The following is a 19,670-nucleotide window of genomic DNA, read 5'->3' on the forward strand; positions in this document are numbered from 1 at the left end:
ACTTTAGATTTTCTGTAAGTTTCCCACTTTTATTTCAAGTGACAAATGTAATTTGTTTATAATAAATATATAAATAAATGCATACATGATTGCTTTTAATTATGGCTGGTGTGTCTCAGTTGGTTGTCACCCATGCACCATAAGGTCAGTGGTTTGATTCCCAGTTAGGGCACATACCCAGGTTTTGGGCTTGATCCCCAGTAGGGGGCATGCAGGAGGCAGCTGATTGATGTTTCTTTCTCCCTCTCCCTCTGAAATCAATAAAAACATATATAAAAAACAAAAAACCAAAAATTCTCTTACTAAGATAAGTTATCTTTAAATAGATTATTGAATGATATTCTTGGCGCAAATTTATTCATTTGTTATATCCAAGAGAGCAGGAAATTATCTTTTAATCCATTTGTTTGCCTGTACTATACAGAATGATAGAATTTTGAGTTCTAAAGGTATATAAATATTTGTAGAGTGACTGTCTATGGGACCTCAAAGATAATTTAGTTCTGCTCTCTTTCTCTCTGCCACACACCTAGAAAAAATTTTTAAATTACAAATAAAGAAATTGAAAGCCAAAGAGGTTACCATATTGAATTTCTATCAAGAGTAGGCATGAATTGGGTCCAATTTCTAGATTATCACTATTGTAGGAGGTTTTTCCCAGATTCAAATATAGTGACTTTTGGGTTACATATTGCTTTATGTTAGCCATACCCACCTGTCTGTAATTAAATTGAAGTTTTTTATTTTACAAAGATGTTTATCAAGCTCCTCTAACCATGTCTAAAGCTATAATTTGTTACTTACACAAATGCCCTAATACATTGTCATTTTTGCAGTTAGATAATGTAATCATGATTTATTGATCTCAGAGTATTCTTACTGTTTTAATATATAATGGCATTCTTAAAGAAAGCAAATCTTAAATCTAGCCTTCAGTGTTGAATTCTAGGTGTTTCTTACAGTGATACACTAATTGGTCTTAAAGTACTGAGGAGTCTTGGTAATGGTGAAGCATTTAAAGTCTCTCCAGAGGCAGTGGGGAGAGCCACCCCAAATTTCTTTTTCTTAAAATAATTTATTATTATTATTACTTTAAAATATGTTTTTATTGATTTCAGAGAGAGGAAGGGGGAGGGAGAGAGAGATAGAAACATCAATGATGAGAGAGAGTCATTGATCGATCAGCTGCTTCCTGCACACCCCCTACTGGGGATTGAGCCTACAACCTGGGCATATGCCTTGACCTGCTGGTTCATAGGTCGACGTTCAACCACTGAGCCATGCCTGCCGGGCTCCTTAAAATAATTTAGGTAATTGTAAATATACCAAAATATTTTTTCAGCCTCTAATTTGAGGACTTTTATAGTATATTTGTTAACATCTCTTCTTTAAAAATAGTATTTTCCGAGTGACCATAACATAATCTTTGTTTTCCTCAAAATCCACATTAATTTTTTTTGTTATTGATGCAGTTCATCTTTCAGATGAGATGACATTCTTAATCTTCAACCAGTAAGGCAATTTGAAAAATAGAGAACTACTTTTTTTTCATGATCCTATTTTCTTTTTAAAAATTGTGTTCTTTTATCTGCAGTTGGTAGCAAATGGAAAATGCAGCACAAAGCCATAGAGATTCTGTAGTGTATTAATGTAACAGTGTACCCTTGCAGAAGAATTTATCTAAACATCAGTATGTATTTTCTACCTACTCTAAATATTGAAATACAAGTACCTACATATTTTACTAATTACATTTATTTGAACCTATGGTTCTTATTGATTTTCTATTCTTTTAGCATTTATGAACCCCCAAATAAGGATTCAAATCTATCAAAAAGAGACACCAGTAAATTAGTTGATTTTCTTTTCTTTTGTTGTTATTTATTTCTTAATCTCTTGATTGAATTGGGGAAAATTCTGTCTGATAGTGTTTGGTTAGATATTGAAGCACTTGATGGGGACAGCACCACTCCCCTTGCCTTATCTAAATGCAATTCCCTTTGAACTTTTTCAAATGTAGAGAAACTATCATTCTGAACAGGAAATCTACAGTATCAAAATAAAATGAGACTTTGAGTGTCCTTGTAAAGACTTTGAAATTCAATCATAAAGAAGAAAGCAGATACAGTAGTTGAAATGCTATATAGTTTTAAAAAATAAATTGTAAATTGACCTCTCCCTCCCCCCTCCCCCATTCCTCTCTTTCTAAAATCATTTAAAAAATTAAATAAGTAAAAGTTGTGATGGTAAACTGATTTTCTTCACCTCTGAAGCCAAAAGGGAATATTTGAAAATGAGAGGGCTTAATATTGCTGAGAACGTTACATGTGAGCGTTCTTGGGTTATTTTTATGTTAATGTAGTTTTAATTTGATAAATAGTGAGAATATGTGCTAATATATGATTTGTTCTGTTACTTGAAGTAAAATAATAACAACAAATTATATACTGATGGATTTTGTTCCAGGACTATTTAATATAAGTAATACACTTTGTTTCTAAATTAAAGTATGTTTCTAAATTATAAAGAAGTCTTGACTGATTATGAATAGCTCAGACATATGTCAGAGTGGTTTTTTTTCATACTTAAAGTCACTTAAAGTGACTTCATTTCATTTTAATGCTTTGGATTTAAAAAACAAAACTTAAAATCTGAAGCAATTTAAGAAATACTTCTGACTTAACTATTTTTCCTTTATGTCTTTCTTATACATTCCCACCTCCCCTAAAATAGTATTTGTATGTTTTCAATTTCAGTGATACAACATTGGAACTTAGTGTTATGCCAAAAGATGAAGACATTCTCCAAGTGGTAAGTTCTATTTATTCAAATATGAATTGTTTTTTAGTCATGAGTGTTAAAAATCTTTAAGATTTTAAAGAGGAGGTAGATTGATTTTTAAAAATTCCAGAAAAAAAACCCAAACTCTCTCATTCAATTAGCAGAGTCTGGAATTCTCCACATTTTACAAAAAGAAAAAGACCATTGTCAATATTTTGCAGTTAAGTGACGTGAAAATGTGTTATTGATTCCACAGTGAACTCTTCTTACTGTTGTCATTTGGAATGAGATCTTTAGAGTTTACTCCAGTGTTGCTTTCTAGGTAGTCATTTGACCAAAAGCCAAACCTTAGGGTGCAAACACATATCCCCAGGAATTAGAATCTTTTTTTTCTAATATGAGGAATTTTATGTGAAAGCCATTTCTTAATTTTCCGATAAGTGTTACTGTTTGTAAATTAACTTAGCAAGCAATTTTGTTTAACAGTATCAATTCATTCTATTAGTAATATTCACATTAAATGAATCTACAACTTAAGGGAAACGTATATTAAGGTCTTAGAGAGGAAATGAAAGTATTATTGAAAACTTCAGCATTTAGTTTAAAGCATTTTTCGAAAGAAAATAAATGGAATGAAATACTTTTCTTCTTTAGTAAGCTTAAATACTGCTGAAAGTAAAAAGATGATAAAATATATAAATTTTATTTAAGAAGCTAATACTTTCCCTCAATTAACTTTGCAGTTCTGTATAATAAAACAGTATGAGCAAATGTTTAAGTCACACGGCAAAGCTAGCAATTAGGTCTAGGAAATGGCAGTAGCCTCTGAAGTTTGTTCATGTGTTTGTTTTTTCTCTTTAATTTCTTTTAGTGAATAGTTGATTTGTTTTCTTATTCAAGAAAAATAGGGAACTTACAGAGTCTTTGTGGTGAGAATGGACATAGTGAAGTAATATCTTCCATTTGTAAGGCATTAGTTTGAACTTAGCTCAACAAAAGTCCTAAATAATCTTCTGTAAACTTTTGTTTTTACGAAAATGTCACTAAAGCTGATTCTAGTGATTCAGCTTACTGACGTGAATATAATTAACTGAAACCCATGGAGCCCAACCTTGTGTTTTCAGTGCATGTTGATTTTATTTGGGGATGGCTTTTTACTGATAACAGATTACCCATCATAAGTACACAGTTCATTTGGGGTTGGGGCCTCAGCAAGGAAAGTGCAACTATCCAGGTTATTTTCCTAGGCGTATAGAGCTAGTGGCAGAGTTCCTACCATGATGATTCTGCAGAGTGAAAGGGTAGCAGACGTAACCATTGAAGGCAATGGAAGTCACTAGGTAAGAAATAAATACGGGCTTCCTCTAGTGCTCCCCTTCAACAGAGGACTGGGAGATGATAGACAGATGGTAGGGAAGGCTTTACCTTGAATCCTCCTTGCAGTCTAATGCCTCAAAGACAGAATGCACTCCCAAAACAGAACTGGTTTCTCATCTCCCTTTCCTTGCCAAAGTGAAGGCACTGGTTGGATGTGGTTTTGAACAGTGCACATTGCACAGAATGGCTGGCATTGTCCTAAACGCCCAGGGAAGGAAGCAAATGGGATTACCCCCCCCCCCCCCCCACCTGCTGTGTGGCTGACGAAGAGCAGCAGCAGTGGAAGGAATAATTTCTCATGATGCAATCAGTGGAAAATTAGGTTAATTAGTCTGTCTTGTTACATTATATTTAAGATAAATACACTTAAAATAAAGGTAAAATACAAAGGGTTGCAAACAAAGGGAAAAATTGGTTCACTAGAGTGACATGAGTATACAGATCTTCAAGGTTCATCACTAAAGGGTTCTAGTATATTGTAACAGAAAATTCATTTTTAAAACATGTTATTTGGAATATTTGAATTATAGGAAATTAAAAGCAGATACCCACCATAATAAAAGAAAACCTCACTTTAAAACCCAGCCTTTATTCACATTTGGATGTACTAAAATTCTCTAGGAAATTGAAGGAGTGTATATAATTAATGCACACTATGCATTGTTCCATAAAGGACGTTAGGACACGGCAACTTCTTTTCTGCATAAATGTTTTTAACTGGAATGTCTACAAGTGTCATTTTTGAAAGCTATTATACAACACACACAAAAACCTGGGATTTAAAAAGCTGCATGTCCAAATACTTCTAACAGATTCTAGAGATAAAAAGTTCTGTAAGGGGCCTTCAGAAGTATTTATGTTGGTCTTAAATCTGATACCCAAAATAGATGCTTTAAAGATGTATTTGTCCCTGTGAGGCTGAATATTTATTGTAAAGAAACAGTAAGCTTGAACATTTTTACAGCCACTGTAAAAGTTATTTACCCGAGGGAAGAAAGCCTATCATAATTTGTATATGTTTGCTTGGGCAATGGCAAGAATTTTGTTCTTGAAGTGATATATGGACCACACTGGTCTCGGGGTGCCCAACTTATACTTGAAAGGTGACAGAGAAGAAGTGGTTTGGTTTAAAACTTGATTCACATAAGGACAGGTGTATAATAATAAATTTCATAATTTACAGATAACAGTGATAGAATGTTGAAACACATGAAGTAAAATTAGGAATAATCCATTATGTTATTAATGAGTGCTGGTCATAGTACTCCTGTACTGGCAGCCTCATTTTTTAAACCAACATATATTTTCTAGATTAACAGTACAAATACTATTACATTCATGTTACTCACTTTGATAGTATTTTATAATGATATTTTAGACTGTGATATCTTAGGTTCATATTTATAAGGTATTATTATAAAATAAAAGTCATTTCCTGTTTCATTTTCAAGAAAAACAAAGTGGTTTCATTACCTTCTTCAAATCTGTGCATGAATGAAGTAGCCACTGCCCATCAAATGATCTACACAGTGCTGCCAGCTGGATAAGACACTTTCTTGAGTAGACTGATGATAGGAGAACTCAGTCTCAGTGTTCTTTTCAGTGGATGCCTCAATATATTTTGTTAAGCATTTGGCTCAGTGGACTCAAATTTTAGGTTGATCAGATCTGATAGCTGTGGAGATTCTCGGGTATGTCCGATGTTTGACCTGGGCGTTTTGAGCCTACTTGGTGCTGGGTCTGGGTTAAACACAGCAATGTGAAACACTTTTTCTAGTGTAACAGGGCAGAAAGTGATGGTGCTAGGATTTGAGCCTCGGCTGGTCAGAAACAAAAGCTTGACCTCTAACCTAAACCACAGTCTTATGCTGCTATTGGGTACTGATGAGGAGCTAGGGTGGCTTACCACCGTCACGCTGCTAGTTAGTTCAGAGCTATTATTCTTAAATCTCTGGGCTCTGAGTCCAGTGCTCTGTTTGCCACTGTATGAAGATGTGATATAAATTGAAAAATGTAATTTCACCTAAGTTTTTCTTTAGGTTTGTTTGAACTATGTAGGTATTGGAAATAGCAGGAGGAACACTTTGTGCAGTATACAAGTGTCTAACCACTATGCTGTACACCTGAAACTAATACAAAATAACAATGAATGTAAACTGTAATTGAAAGAAAAGAAATACTTTCAAAATAATCATTTAATATGTTTTATAATCAGTAGCATATTCTACCTAAAATAAGATATCCATTGGTCAAGTGGATCTAGATGGTCCTGCCTAGAGTGAGAAACAGGAGTAAAATTCTGGAGGGAGTCTTTCACATTTGGCAAGTTTGTAGCAGTTACTTGTTCTTCTAAAAATCTATTTTTACATAATGTAAGAATAATACATGCTTATTAGAAAAGTTTCAAATAATTTAAAAGGTATAAAATATCCACACCATCTCCTTCTCCCACACCTCACTGTGGCATGGTGTTGGCCTGTATTTTACTGCACAGATATAGACACGTGGTTATTTTTGCTTTTGTCATAGGTAATAGCATTAAATTAATATGTCAGCCTGTTGAAGTGAAATGGTAGGCAGGAATTTTACTCTTACCAGCTTATGTATTCTGCAGGGGTTTTGTTGTTTGTTTTTACCATTTACCAGATAGCATAAGTACCATAGATATGGTAATAGTGATTTTGATGCAACTCCCCTAAAACTGAACTGAAAGATTATTTTAGGATTATTTAGTTACTGTTAGGCACTATACATGTAATAAGGATCCAAATTGCTAATATTAAATAATACATTTTTAATTATTAAAACATTGATAATGTTAGACCATGACATCTCAATGAAAGATCTGGCACTTTTTGATCAAGCTCTCAAGGGAAAGTGTTCCACAGTCATGGCTATGAGCAAGGTACAGAGTTTTCAGTTCTGTTCCCAGAATATAAAACCTTATAAATGTGTTCCATGTTCACCTCAATGAGTTGCATATTGTAATTCATTCCAGATGATCCACCCAGTATTTGCCCAAGCCCTGATGAACACTCCTTCTTGAAGGAGTCTCAAGTATTCCGTAGTAGGTGTTTTTTTTCTGGTGGAGCACTTAAAGGCATCATGGGAGAAGAGGATTGCTTAAAATGCATAGGTCTATTCCTAATTTACTTCCCTAAGTTTATTTGAAGCCAATTTGTGTCTGTACTGTACCTCTCAGAATAACTATAGAAGTTTCCCGTTCTTCCCAGGTATGTCCATGACCCACTTAGAACACATACTAATCTTTAGTGGCCTTAGGGCACTGCTAATTTCTCCTGGGATATTAATTGAATGGTATTGGTTCCCAAACTTTATGAGAATGAAGAACTTTTAAATAGATTGATAGATGATAGATAGATAGATGAGAGATAGATAGATGAGAGATGATAGATAGATAGATAGATAGATAGATAGATAGATAGATAGATAGATAGATAGATAGATGGATGATAGATAGATAAACAAGGTTTTTTAGTGTTTATGAACTGAGAGAATATGCTCTTGAATGAATTATATTTTATTAATTGCAACTATGTCTGCTTACATTAGACATTAGTTCTGGGTGTAAGACATTCTCTTTACTCAGTCCTCTGTTAATTCATGGCCCATTTGGATGTATTTAACTTTACCTAGAAATGGGGACCCACAAATATAGATTATTTCATGCTTAGCGTTGTTATATAGGAATCTTAGCAATGTCTAAAGTATGCCAAATAATTTTTTCAACTATTTGGTAATACCAGTCATACACTTCTCTTATTAAAAGATAATATTCCTCCCCAAATTTGAATAAAGGAGGTATCTTTAAATTATTAGTTCTAGAACAGCATTTTCTAGCAGAAATTCAAATTATGTTAAAAACCCTAGAAAAAATGGGTTCCATGGCCAAAGAAGTTTGTAATTTCTCTTTCAAGTTTTACATTGTACATTAACGTAGTAGAGGTCTTGAGAAGTCAAGAAACTTACCAATCAACCTTTCCCTACATCATTGACCACAGAGAACACTCCCCACCACCCCCTTTCAGGTCATACCTAACAAAATTGCACAAACACACTGTGGCAAACACTGTTTCAGAGAGTTCACTCATCCAGCCACAGCTTTCCTTTCATGGCATAGTATTGGTGTGAATATAATCAGCAGTAAAAAGATAGGTTCATTATGTTAGCACACATATCCAGAATGTATGTTTTCATTGACTGTATTCATGCATTAAAAATATGATGGCTTGCATGTTTTCTTTAATCTACTTAGCTTTACTTTCTCACTGCAGTCAAATTCATGTTTTAGAATATTCATTATAAAAAGGATTACCCTGGAAGTAAAATTTTTGTCTATTCAGTAGTTATTTCCATAATAAAACAGGGCAAAAGGTGCAGTGTTGAAAGATCTTCATTTCTGAGTGAAACCTATTTAATAAAAGTCATTCTTTTTTTCCAAATCAGAGTGTAAAGGCAGCTGCAGTCAGCCGACTGCTTGTGGTTATGCTGTGATTTGCAGGGGAAGGAGGAGGTTGTACTATTTTAAATGCATAATAGAGCATTCGTTTCGTCATCTGGAAGCAGAGATGGAAGAAGCTCAGGGGAAATGAGAGACATCAATGTTGCTCCTGTGGAAGGGAAGCTTTGTAGCACACTGTCAGACAGCAGTGCATATCGAAGAAAATATCCGTTAGGAATGCATGTCACCAGACGTATTTTGCTTTTAAGAATGCTAGACAAATCAAATGAGAACCAGATAAACGCCTGAGAAAAAGATGCTCAGAAGGATGCTGAAGTTATTCTTTATGCTTCACTGCCCTTTACCTCTCTTGGTACCTTCCGGAGAAATCAGTATAGATGTATTTTTAGCTTGCTGTTTCCAGCATCAATGTGACAACATGATTCTGTCTTTATATCAGTAAGCAGCTTCTACTATGTTTTCCTATTTTCTGCTAGCTACAGTTTACAAAGGATGTCACAGCTCTGGTAAGAAATGCACAGAAGCCATTTCCTTGCTTGTTAAGTCATGTTTGGTAGAGATTTGTAATAAGCCAATCTATTAAAACTGTAAGTTTGCTTAGAGAAATCCCTCCATAGTGTTAATCTTACTAATTTGCAGAATGTGTTTGTGAAAATGGTTTTCTTTATTTTTTATTGTCTGTGGGGTTTTTTTTGTATCCTGTGTGTAACTGGTGTTAAAACATGATATTTACCTGCATCTGTATTTTTTAAGTATCTCACCCTCTCTCTCTCCTTAGTACTTTGCTGTGATGTTATGTTTGTGGCTGCGCTTAAGCTTTGCAAGTTCTCTAATGCAAAGACAGGGTGTGATGATAGTCTTGAATTCAGCTTGCTTTGATTAGGGGAGGATATGTGATATGATACCACACCTAACTGTCTCAGATGCTAAATAGTCCCGAGGTGCATCCATTAGCTCTGTTCTGTAGGCTTTGTATTTAATTTCAGTTTTCTTTAAGTCTTAAAAAATATTGCTAGATAATTTTACAAAGAGTTGATAAAAAATAATTTGAGCTGCATGCCTGCCTGTTAGTAATAGAGAAACATCTTCTAATAAGTAAAAGAGACCAAATAAATTTGTACAATATAATGTTGCATTAGCTTAAAATAAAAAATAAGAATTATATACAGAAAGGTGAATTACCTTTATTTTCACATTTTTATGCCTTTAATATGTGTGCTTACTTTCTTAAACATGCCTATTCTTCTCATTTTAACTATTAAAATATTTAGCATGGCTGTTGAAAGACCTGATTTATCAAAATTAATTATTTTTTGGGACTTGGTAATCATTAATCAAGATATCTAATTTATGATAGCAGTAGTGCTTAAAATAGAAATGTGTTTGGTTAAGATTTTCAATATTTTCACCTCTATTCTGGCAAAAGATCAGAATCTTCTTTTGCTGAGATTTATTAGGCAGCCATTTAACCTGTCGACTGCTGAAAAATCACAAAACTTGAATGGGGAAAATTTTGGAAGCAATCTGGCTGTGTCTGATTGGTAGGGGAAAATTTTTGGTGTGTTTCTGATCCTTTGAGAAAATAGGCAGTTGTAATTTTTTTTTTTTTTTTGCACATTCTACAATTTATTTGATTTCTGAGAGGCTAGCCCTTTCTGAATTCGTGGCGCACCCTTACGTTGTGTTTGCATGCATGCTTTAGTGAATGTCATTCAGGAACAAGGTGGGGCACCATAAAATAAAATAGTGCATTGCTAGAATGGGAATTATTGCTCTTTTAATGAATTTTTAATGACGCTTTTTTCTCATTTCCATGTAGGCATATTCTCAAGATGCCTACCTGAAAGGCAATGAAGCCTACAGTGGCAATGCCCGCAATATCCCTGAACCTCCACCAGTTTGCTATCCCTGGCTGCCGTCTGCCCCTTCAGCCATGCCAGCGCCCGCTGAGGTATCTCCTCCAGACTCATCCTCCAGCAAACAGCAGACCGGTACTCCGGTACTGACCCAACCTGGCAGGGCCTATAGAATGGAAATACAAGTGCCTCCATCACCAACAGACGTTGCAAAGTCAAACACAGCAGTGTGTGTTTGCAATGAGAGTGTGAGGACTGTCCTTGTACCTTCTGAGAAGGTTGTAGATTTGTTAACTAATAGAAACAACCATACAGCTCCTTCACACAGAACTGAGGAAGTGAGGTATGGCACAAATGAGCAGCCCTCTTTAAAAGCAGCATCAAGAACCACATCACCACCATCATCCATTCCCTCTGCCCATCTGATTCACCAGGCTCCGGGCTCCAGATTGTTGGAACCTTCCGGAATTTTACTCAAATCTGGCAATTACAGTGGACATTCAGAAGGACTCTCAAGCAGTAGATCTCAAGCAGTGGATTCTCCTTCCTTGTCTGTTAATCATTATTCTCCAAATTCCCATCAGCACATAGACTGGAAAAACTATAAAACTTACAAAGAGTATATTGATAACAGACGACTGCACATGGGTTGTCGGACAATTCAAGAAAGATTAGATAGTTTGAGGGCAGCATCTCAGAGCACAGCAGATTATAACCAGGTGGCTCCGAGCCGCACGACTTTGCAGGTACGACGCCGCAGCACCTCTCACGACCGAGTGCCCCAGTCTGCTCAGATCCGACAGCGCAGCGTGTCCCAGGAGAGGCTGGAGGACTCTGTGTTAATGAAGTATTGTCCACGCAGCGCATCCCAAGGAGCGCTGACAGCCCCACCTGTTAGTTTTAGCAATCACAGAACTCGTTCATGGGATTATATCGAAGGACAAGGTGAAACCTTAGGAAATGTCACTTCTGAAAGTCAAATGCCAGATTCCACTGGAGAACGAAAACAGACTTACAAGTGGAGTGGGTTTACTGAGCAGGACGATAGACGAGGTATTTATGAAAGACCTAGGCCACAAGAAGTCCATAAATCTTTCCGAGGTTCCAATTTTACTGTGGCTCCGAGTGTCGTTAATTCTGATCATAGGCGAACGACTGGCAGAGGACTGGGATCTGTATCTCAGTTTATAAAAATTCCACCAGATCTGAAAGCACTGCAGTCAAACAGAAGTTTTCAAACTACTTGTGGAATGTCACTGCCTCAAGGTGTTGCACAAGACAGGTCACCTCTTGTGAAAGTCAGAAGTAATTCTCTGAAAGCACCTTCCGTGCATGTCACAAAACCATCATTCAGCCAGAACTCATTTGTTTCTATCAAAGACCAAAGACCAGTAAATCACTTGCATCAAAACAGTCTGTTGAATCAGCAGACTCGGCTAAGAGCTGAAAGTGCCCCCAATCACCAGGTGGACGCTGGGAAAACTCCCTGTCTGTCTGGAGCTTCTGGTAAGCCTGCCCTTCAGGTGAATGAGAACTCTGGCATTTCAGAAGTAGAATTACCTGTCACTCAAAGGAACCAAGATTTAAATTTACAAGCGGCTGAAATTCAGCAATCAGATACTTTAGATAATAAAGAAACTGTCATCCTAAGAGAAAAACCTCCCTCTGGACGCCAAACACCGCAGCCATTAAGGCATCAGTCTTACATCTTGGCAGTAAATGATCAGGAGACTGCATCCGATACAACCTGCTGGCTGCCTAACGATGCGCGCCGAGAGGTCCATATAAAAAGGATTGAGGAAAGGAAGGCCTCCGCTACCAGCCCTCCAGCCGACTCCTTGGCTTCCATCCCATTCATAGGTGAGCTCACTTACAGTCATTGGCTGTATGTCCAATATTTAACACATCTTTTTAGCAAAGTAGTATTTCTAGTTTGGCAAGCACAGACATTTTACACTGTGATTTTAAAACATTTTTCTGAATTTCCTAAGTTGTGCGTAAAACCAGAGCCATAAGCGATTCCCCTTCTTTTATTTTATATTTTATTTTATTTTATTTATTTTAGTTTTAGACTTTACATATTCAGTCCCTATTTTTTATTTTTATTTACATGAAATAAATTCCCACTCTCTGGGGCCAAGGGACTCAGCAAATCAAATTGTACCTAGTTGATGATTATCTGAATCAAAGCCAGGCAGAACAGTTTTTGGTAATTAGTATTCAATCCTTCACATAAACAGTGCTATTCACTTTCTAAAGCTTGTTTGTAAATTTAAATTGAGCTGAAAGGAGAGACCTCTTTGTTGTCAAATTACTGTCCTAGAATAACTCCTGGAATAGATTTGGAAAAATTACCTAAATTACAAGCTCATGCCCCAATCTAGAACACCTATCACATGTCTCGAGTCTTCAGCCAGCTCTCACACACCCTGGGTATATTCTTCACAAAGCAGCCATTGTAATGTTTCAGAATGTAAATCAGATCATGTCACTCCGCTGACCAGAACCCTCTGTTTACTTCCTATGTTAGCCAAAATAGATTCTCAAATTCTACAGTGGCCTGTAAGGCATTCCATGATCTGTCCCCCCAACACCACTCTGCCTCTGACCCCATGTCCTGTCTTCCGTGTGTGCTTCCCATCTTCAGCCGTGCCAGCCTTGCAGCCTGGGACGTGCCAAGCATGTCCTGCTTCAGGGCCCCGGCACTGCCAGTTCCCAGGGGATACTTCCAGGCTCCTCCTCTCTCACTACATGAGTCTCTGCATAAATATTATCAAAGCAGCCTTTCCTGACCAGCCTATCTAAAATTTGTACCCAACACACATACACGGAACCTGGCAATTCTCTATCCTCTTAAGCTACTTATGTTCACATCACTTATTTCCACTTGACATGTTTTGCATTTTTTGTTTATTACGTTTTTCTTTGCTGGGCTAAAACATAAGCGACATGAGAGCCAGGATTTTAGATCTTTTGTTCAGTTCTGTTTTTAAATCACTTCCCTAAAGTCACACAATAAGTGGTAGAGACAGGGATTGGAGGATTCCCTGTTTCAGCCACAACACAGAGCACCATTTATATAGAATGCATTGTGAAGAGCGCCCCCTGGAGCTGTGTGATGCAGGGGCATTGCTTTGAGGCCAAGGCCCATACTGTTACTCTCTTACCCCATAAGTTCATGAAGAGTCCTCCACAATTTGACAATATATTATGCTTCTCTTTGAATAACATTTCAGTTTTTCTTTTCTAGAGAAACTATTAAACTGTCAGGTGATACTATCAGAACCAGCTTTTTTAAAAGTTCTGTATAATTTATTTTTTATAAGTATGATATATTCAAGTTGTACATATTGTGGGGCATCTCAGCCTATATTGTACTCATATTCCTATGTATTCCCTCAAGGCCAAGCTCGAGAATAATAGAACTTTACTATAGGTGGAACCTTATACATTGTCTAGGTATTTCATAGACAGTAACTGAGGACTAATGATTGTTTTATGATTTTTTAAAAACATAAAATGCCCTACAACCTGTGGCTGTATTTCATAGGCCTATGAGAGCTTATCAGAATACGAGCATCATAATTTCCTACTTAATAAGAATAATTAATCGGATTATATTGGAGTAATAAAAAATGTTCTAGTTATAGATGTTAATATTTCTTCCTACTTATTACTAAGTTCAGGAATAAATATCAAAAAGTCAGTTATGTTATTAAAGAGAACTTTAGCTAAAATATAAAATAAAAATCTGTATAGTTCTATATACATATAGGTTTAGGAAAATTATTAAAATAAATCATTTTCTGTATTAAAAATGAAAATGCCCATGTTTAGATTTTATCAGATTCTACTTTAAGTACTTATGAGAGTCTCCTTCATAGTTCCTAGTGAATATCTTGTTTAATGAATCATGACTTAAAAGTCACCCTGCACAGAAATGTTTATATAGTCCATTTATTTCCTGTGAGCCTCCCAGAACCTTAATATATAGCATGTGATTACTATGGTATAGCAGTTTACAGCACCAGTGGAATAGGTTAGAATAAAGAACTGAAATAGGAATAGAATTTGTTTCACTGTGTTTGTATATGTGAATGTTGTCCATGGATATAAACATTCTTAAAAATTTTTAGGCCCTGAGGTTGAACAACACCAATGCCTTCTAGGTTTTTATAGCATTTTCATGGCTTTTAGAAAATTGAGTGCTGTTTGAAATAAAAGTGTGGAAAAAAATTTAGTTTTAGAATTTATCTAAATTTTAGAGCATATTATCAAAAGTGGATTTCTTTTGCATAATGTACTTTCCTTTTTACTGTGAAAATCTTTTAACTCTTTAATTAACTAAAAATCTTTTACTGTAACCTTTAAGTCCAAAAAAATACCAGAGTGGGCACAAGTAGGTTTATAATAATAATAAATGATACCATAATTAATAAATAATACAAGAATAAACTGTGTTTCATGTACTTTCAACTGTAAACTTGCTTTTGCTCCACCCTGTATTTATTAGTCTGCTCTAGTGACTGTGTAAACTATATAAATAACTAATCAATAAAAGAACTTTCAGCATTTCATTAAATATAAATTCCAAACTTAACTATTGAAATCCTTTTCTTGCTCAGCTTTAAAGTTTTATCTGACCCATAGGTGTTTCTCTTTTCAATCAAGTTATTTTAAAAAAATACATATTTTAGTGGGACAGATGCCAGCATTGAAATGGAATAAAAGAGACTATTTGCAGTTTCCCAAAGTGTTTTCCAGAAACACTGATTCCATTTGGTAAAAGGGTAAAAAAATGACCAGTGATCAAATAAATTGAGAAATGCTGGGTTTAAATAGTTAAACAAGCCCCTCCAGGCGTGGCTCAGTGGTTGCTCGTTGACCTAGGATGGAGGAGATCGAGGTTTGATTCCTGGTTCAGGGCACATGGCCGGGTTGCAGGCTTGTTCCCTGGTCCGGGGCATGCAGGAGGCAGCCGATCAATGACGACTTTCTCATCATTGATGTTTCAGCTCTCTCCCTCTCCCTCTCCCTTCCTCTCTCTGAAATCAATAAAGATATATTAAAAATAAATATAAACAAATTTTGTATATCTTTACCATAAGACTCTCACAATCATTAATGTATTATATATTGTGAACTTTCTTGGTAGCATGCAATACAATTTTTCTCAGAAGTGTTTGACCATGAATCCTTTTATTTAGAGAAATGAAATATTTAAATTCAAAGGAAAAAAGAAATTAAGGTTTCCTTTTGTATCATCACACTCCAGAATATCATATTCTATAATTTTAATAATTATTTTTGTTAGTTGAAAACATTATACGCTAATGCAAAAAATAATGATAAGTGACTTGGCTTTATTCCCAAAATATCAGATAATGGAACTAATTTATCTTATCTATAATAAGAGCTAAGGCTATGTTTATAGAAAGAAAATTTTCCAACATGTTTACACATTTAACATCTAATTTTTTTCCTATGTCACAAAGATTTAGAAAAATTTAGAAAATAAACCATTTTATTTGTTTTTAAATTAGGAATATCATTCACCTACAGTATTTTGTTTACCCCCACTCACTCACACATACCCTTTTTAAAGCTTCATAGTAAGTTCTGAAAATAAATTTCAATTTCTTATGCAAGTAAACACAAAACAAAATTAATAGAGTTCATGAGTAATTTGACATTTAGTTGCAAGTATTTAAGATATATTCTACAATCTTGACTTTGAACATTAATTTATACTACTCTTAACTATTAAATGTGAAGAAAATATAGCTGTTTTAGTTATACCTAGAATTCACCTCAATTTTATTTTCCCCCCTTTTTTTGGTCATATTTCTGATACTCTGTTCTTCTCACCCCAAAGTTGGCCAATGTGTTAGCCAATGTGTGCTTGTGTTAGCCTAACTAAAATTGAATTAGATTGGTGTAGCCTTATTGCACTGCCATTTTAAACCAATTTATAAGTTTTAAAGCTTATAAGTGACAGTGTCTATTCAGGTTAGCTTAGCTATCTGAAATTTGCCCAAAAGAAATGGAAATGGGTGACTATCACTTTATATACAACTTCTCCCTTTGGGAACTCTAGTCTTTAATGTCAACAGTGATATTGTAGGAGTATGCAGTGAGCACCCCAAGCCTACGTTCTGAGTCTTTTTGCAAAACAAATCTATAAAGAGAAAAATCGCACTCTATCATCTTATAATCTTTTTCATATATCAGCTTTTCCCAAAATTGTGACTTCATTGGTTCTTTTTTTAGCTTTTTTTTACTTTAAATATTTATTTTTTAATTAAAGTTCACATATAATACTGTATTAGTTTCAGATGTACAACCCAGTGATTAGACATATAATCAACCCAATAAATCTAGTACCCATCTCACACCATACATAGTTATTAGAGATTTTTGCTTTTATTATTTGAGTGATGATGTGAGGTAATTTTTAATATAATAAAAAAAAAACATCAAAATTTCTGTAGTACTTTATAACCTACTAAGTATTTCACTTACCAATCCTTATGGTAACCTGGTAGGAAATTTAGGTCAGGAATAAACACATTTTATGGATAAGGAAAGTTAAGTATTTTGTTTAAGGTCTCCCAGCAGGTAGCTGACAGAGTTGGTGGCCTGCTGGTTCCAGATCACATATTCTTTTGACAGTGCCCTAAAACTGTGTTAAATTTAAATCCTGCCTTTTTATTCTTTTAAATCTTAGCCTAAAAAATAATTCTGAATTTAATATTCACCATTCTTAGCTCAGATTTCCCAAGCTTGAATTGGCATCTTTTCACTAAATAAATTAATTTGTTCCAAGATTGTTAACTAAACTATACACCACAGAATGATTTTAGATGCTCATTTATCTTCCTTTTGATAGTAGCATTAGCTTTTATCCTAAAATATTTCAAATTTATCTGTAGCACACTTTGTAGAATACTATGCTTATTTATTTAGGGAAATAATTTTTTAAACTTTGCATTTATAAAAAATATAGAATTATTTCCCTAAAGTAGATTTTCTGGATTTTTAGCTATTTCTTTAATGTTGAAAATAGATCCAGTATTAACTACACTCTCAGCTCCATCTGTCAGTGTTTAAAGTAGATCCAAACCACGAAAGCCTCCTAACAAATCCCTTGGTTAGAAAAACCTAGAAGGATTTTATATTGTTACATAAAATAACTGATTAATTTACTCCTTTAGTGGATTTATTATTATCACCCTTTTGAACTAGAATTGATCCTTCTGGTAATCCTAGTCCAACTTCTTAATTTTATAGGTAAGGAATTTAATACCCAGAAAAATTAAGTGACTTCACAAAGTCAAACAAGACAGAATCTGAGCCTCTTGATTTCCTGCTGTCTTCCCCATTCCCAGTAGCTTTCTTATTTTATGTATGAAAATCATTCTACAGATTGATTGATGAAATTGGTGTATTAAATTCTTTTTTAAGTAAATGTTGGGTAAAATTTGCCTAGGGAGTTCCTTTTTTTAGGATAACTTTTAGGATAATCATCTACCTAGTAAGAAGATTCAGCATTGAAATGAATACTTGTAGCATTTTTCAGCTGGGAAGCTGGGTCATTTTTCATATACACATGCCCCCTCCCATACACACAGACTCATGAAATCTTAAGTTACCTTCTCTGATCTGTGGGATTGCAGAAACTCAGCAGAGTAATTCTAACCCATCATCTGTGACAAATCTAAAAGCAATACTTCTACTTGGCCTTTTAAAACTTAGAGCACTTGCTGTGTTAATATGGCGCATCCTACCTTGTGGATGAGCTGTTAGACCCAGCATTGACCATGGCCTTGCACACATCTGGCTTTTGATGTTATCTTAGCTGCCTTTTAAATTCCTTCTATAACAGCAGTTCTTCTTACAACTCCTCTCCCTTCAGTACCAACTGCCTTATGGTCATGCTAAATATGAATAGTCAACATTCTTTCCCCTTCCTAACCTTTTAAAAAATCATCTACCTAGTAAGAAGATACAGCATTGAATTTTTTGGTTAAGATAACCAAATCCCAAAATGGCTTTCAAAAAGCCAAATGTTAATTTAAATGTGTGTTTATTGAGCTGACTATTAAAGATGCTCGGTCTTAATTAAAAACCTTTATTCCAGTTATGATGATGAGTTGAATTATTACTATAAAGAATGAGGATATTTGAACTTGGTGTTGACACCCCCTTACCAGTTTGCATAAAAGTTAACAGGACTTCCCAGTCGGGCATGGCTCAGCGGTTGAGCGTCGACCTAGGATCCAGGTGATCAGGGTTCAATTCCCGGTCAGGGCACATGCCCAGGTTGTGGGCTGGAGCCGATCAATGACTCTCTCATCACTGATGTTTCTCTCTCTCCGTCTCCTTTCCTCTCTCTGAAGTCAATAAAGATATATTAAAAAAAAAAAAAAAAGTTAACAGGACTTACTGCTTCAAGAGCTCTATAATTAGTGTAAAAGTTTCAATGAGTCTGCAGAGGTCTGTCACTTGATCAAAGATTAGAAGCATATGTTAATATATTAGTGGCTTATTTTTTAAACATTCTTTCCCAAAACTTTTTTAAAAATTGACTTTAGAGAGAAAGGAAGGGAGAGAGAAAAATTGATTGGTTGCCTCCCATACACGCCCGATTGGGATTGAACCTGAAACCTAGGTATGCGCTCTGACCGGGAATGGAACCCAAAACCTTGTTTGGTGTACGGGACGAAGGGATGACGCTCCAACCAACTGAGCTACCGGGCCAGGGCAGCCCCAGACTTTTCTTACCTGCTTTTCCCCATTTAGTGTTAATGGGGTTAAGTAAAATTTGCCTAGGGAATTCATTTTTTAGGATAACTTTATTTCACTGGGTTTAAATTTAAATTATATTGAAAAAACCTGCAGTATTATCAAAGATTAATAAGTTGTGGCTTGTAAAGAAAGAGCTTATATTTGCCGATTGAAAAGGTAATTCCACCTTATATAGCTGCTATTTTCATCTCCCTTGATTTAAGCTGACTATGTACATAATATATCAGAACACAAGTAACAAGAAAGGATAGTTGTGCCATTGAATTTCTTTTTAAGAGAAAAAAATCCATTAGTAGCATTTATTCTCCTTTTCCATAAGGACAGGAAACAAATCTCAAAGATTTTTTTAAATGTGTTTTGCTTGA

At 35.1% G+C, this 19,670-nt stretch overlaps 1 protein-coding gene across 3 annotated transcripts in view; it reads left to right on the forward strand.

The window, feature by feature from the left end:
* Positions 1-19,670, forward strand: part of ARHGAP21 (Rho GTPase activating protein 21) — a 122,390-nt gene that overhangs the window by 74,413 nt on the left and 28,307 nt on the right. For 2 of the 3 annotated variants that reach the window (XM_081116783.1, XM_081116784.1), the window contains exons 7-9: positions 2,757-2,811; positions 9,118-9,147; positions 10,461-12,357. In XM_081116783.1, the coding sequence (XP_080972909.1) occupies positions 2,757-2,811; positions 9,118-9,147; positions 10,461-12,357 (1,982 nt within the window). The remainder of the gene's footprint in view (positions 1-2,756; positions 2,812-9,117; positions 9,148-10,460; positions 12,358-19,670) is intronic. The other variant, XM_081116785.1, reaches the window with a different exon arrangement.

The sequence above is a fragment of the Miniopterus schreibersii genome (assembly GCF_964146895.1).
Source record: "Miniopterus schreibersii genome assembly, chromosome: 1".
In the NCBI taxonomy this organism is placed as follows: Eukaryota; Metazoa; Chordata; class Mammalia; order Chiroptera; family Miniopteridae; genus Miniopterus; species Miniopterus schreibersii.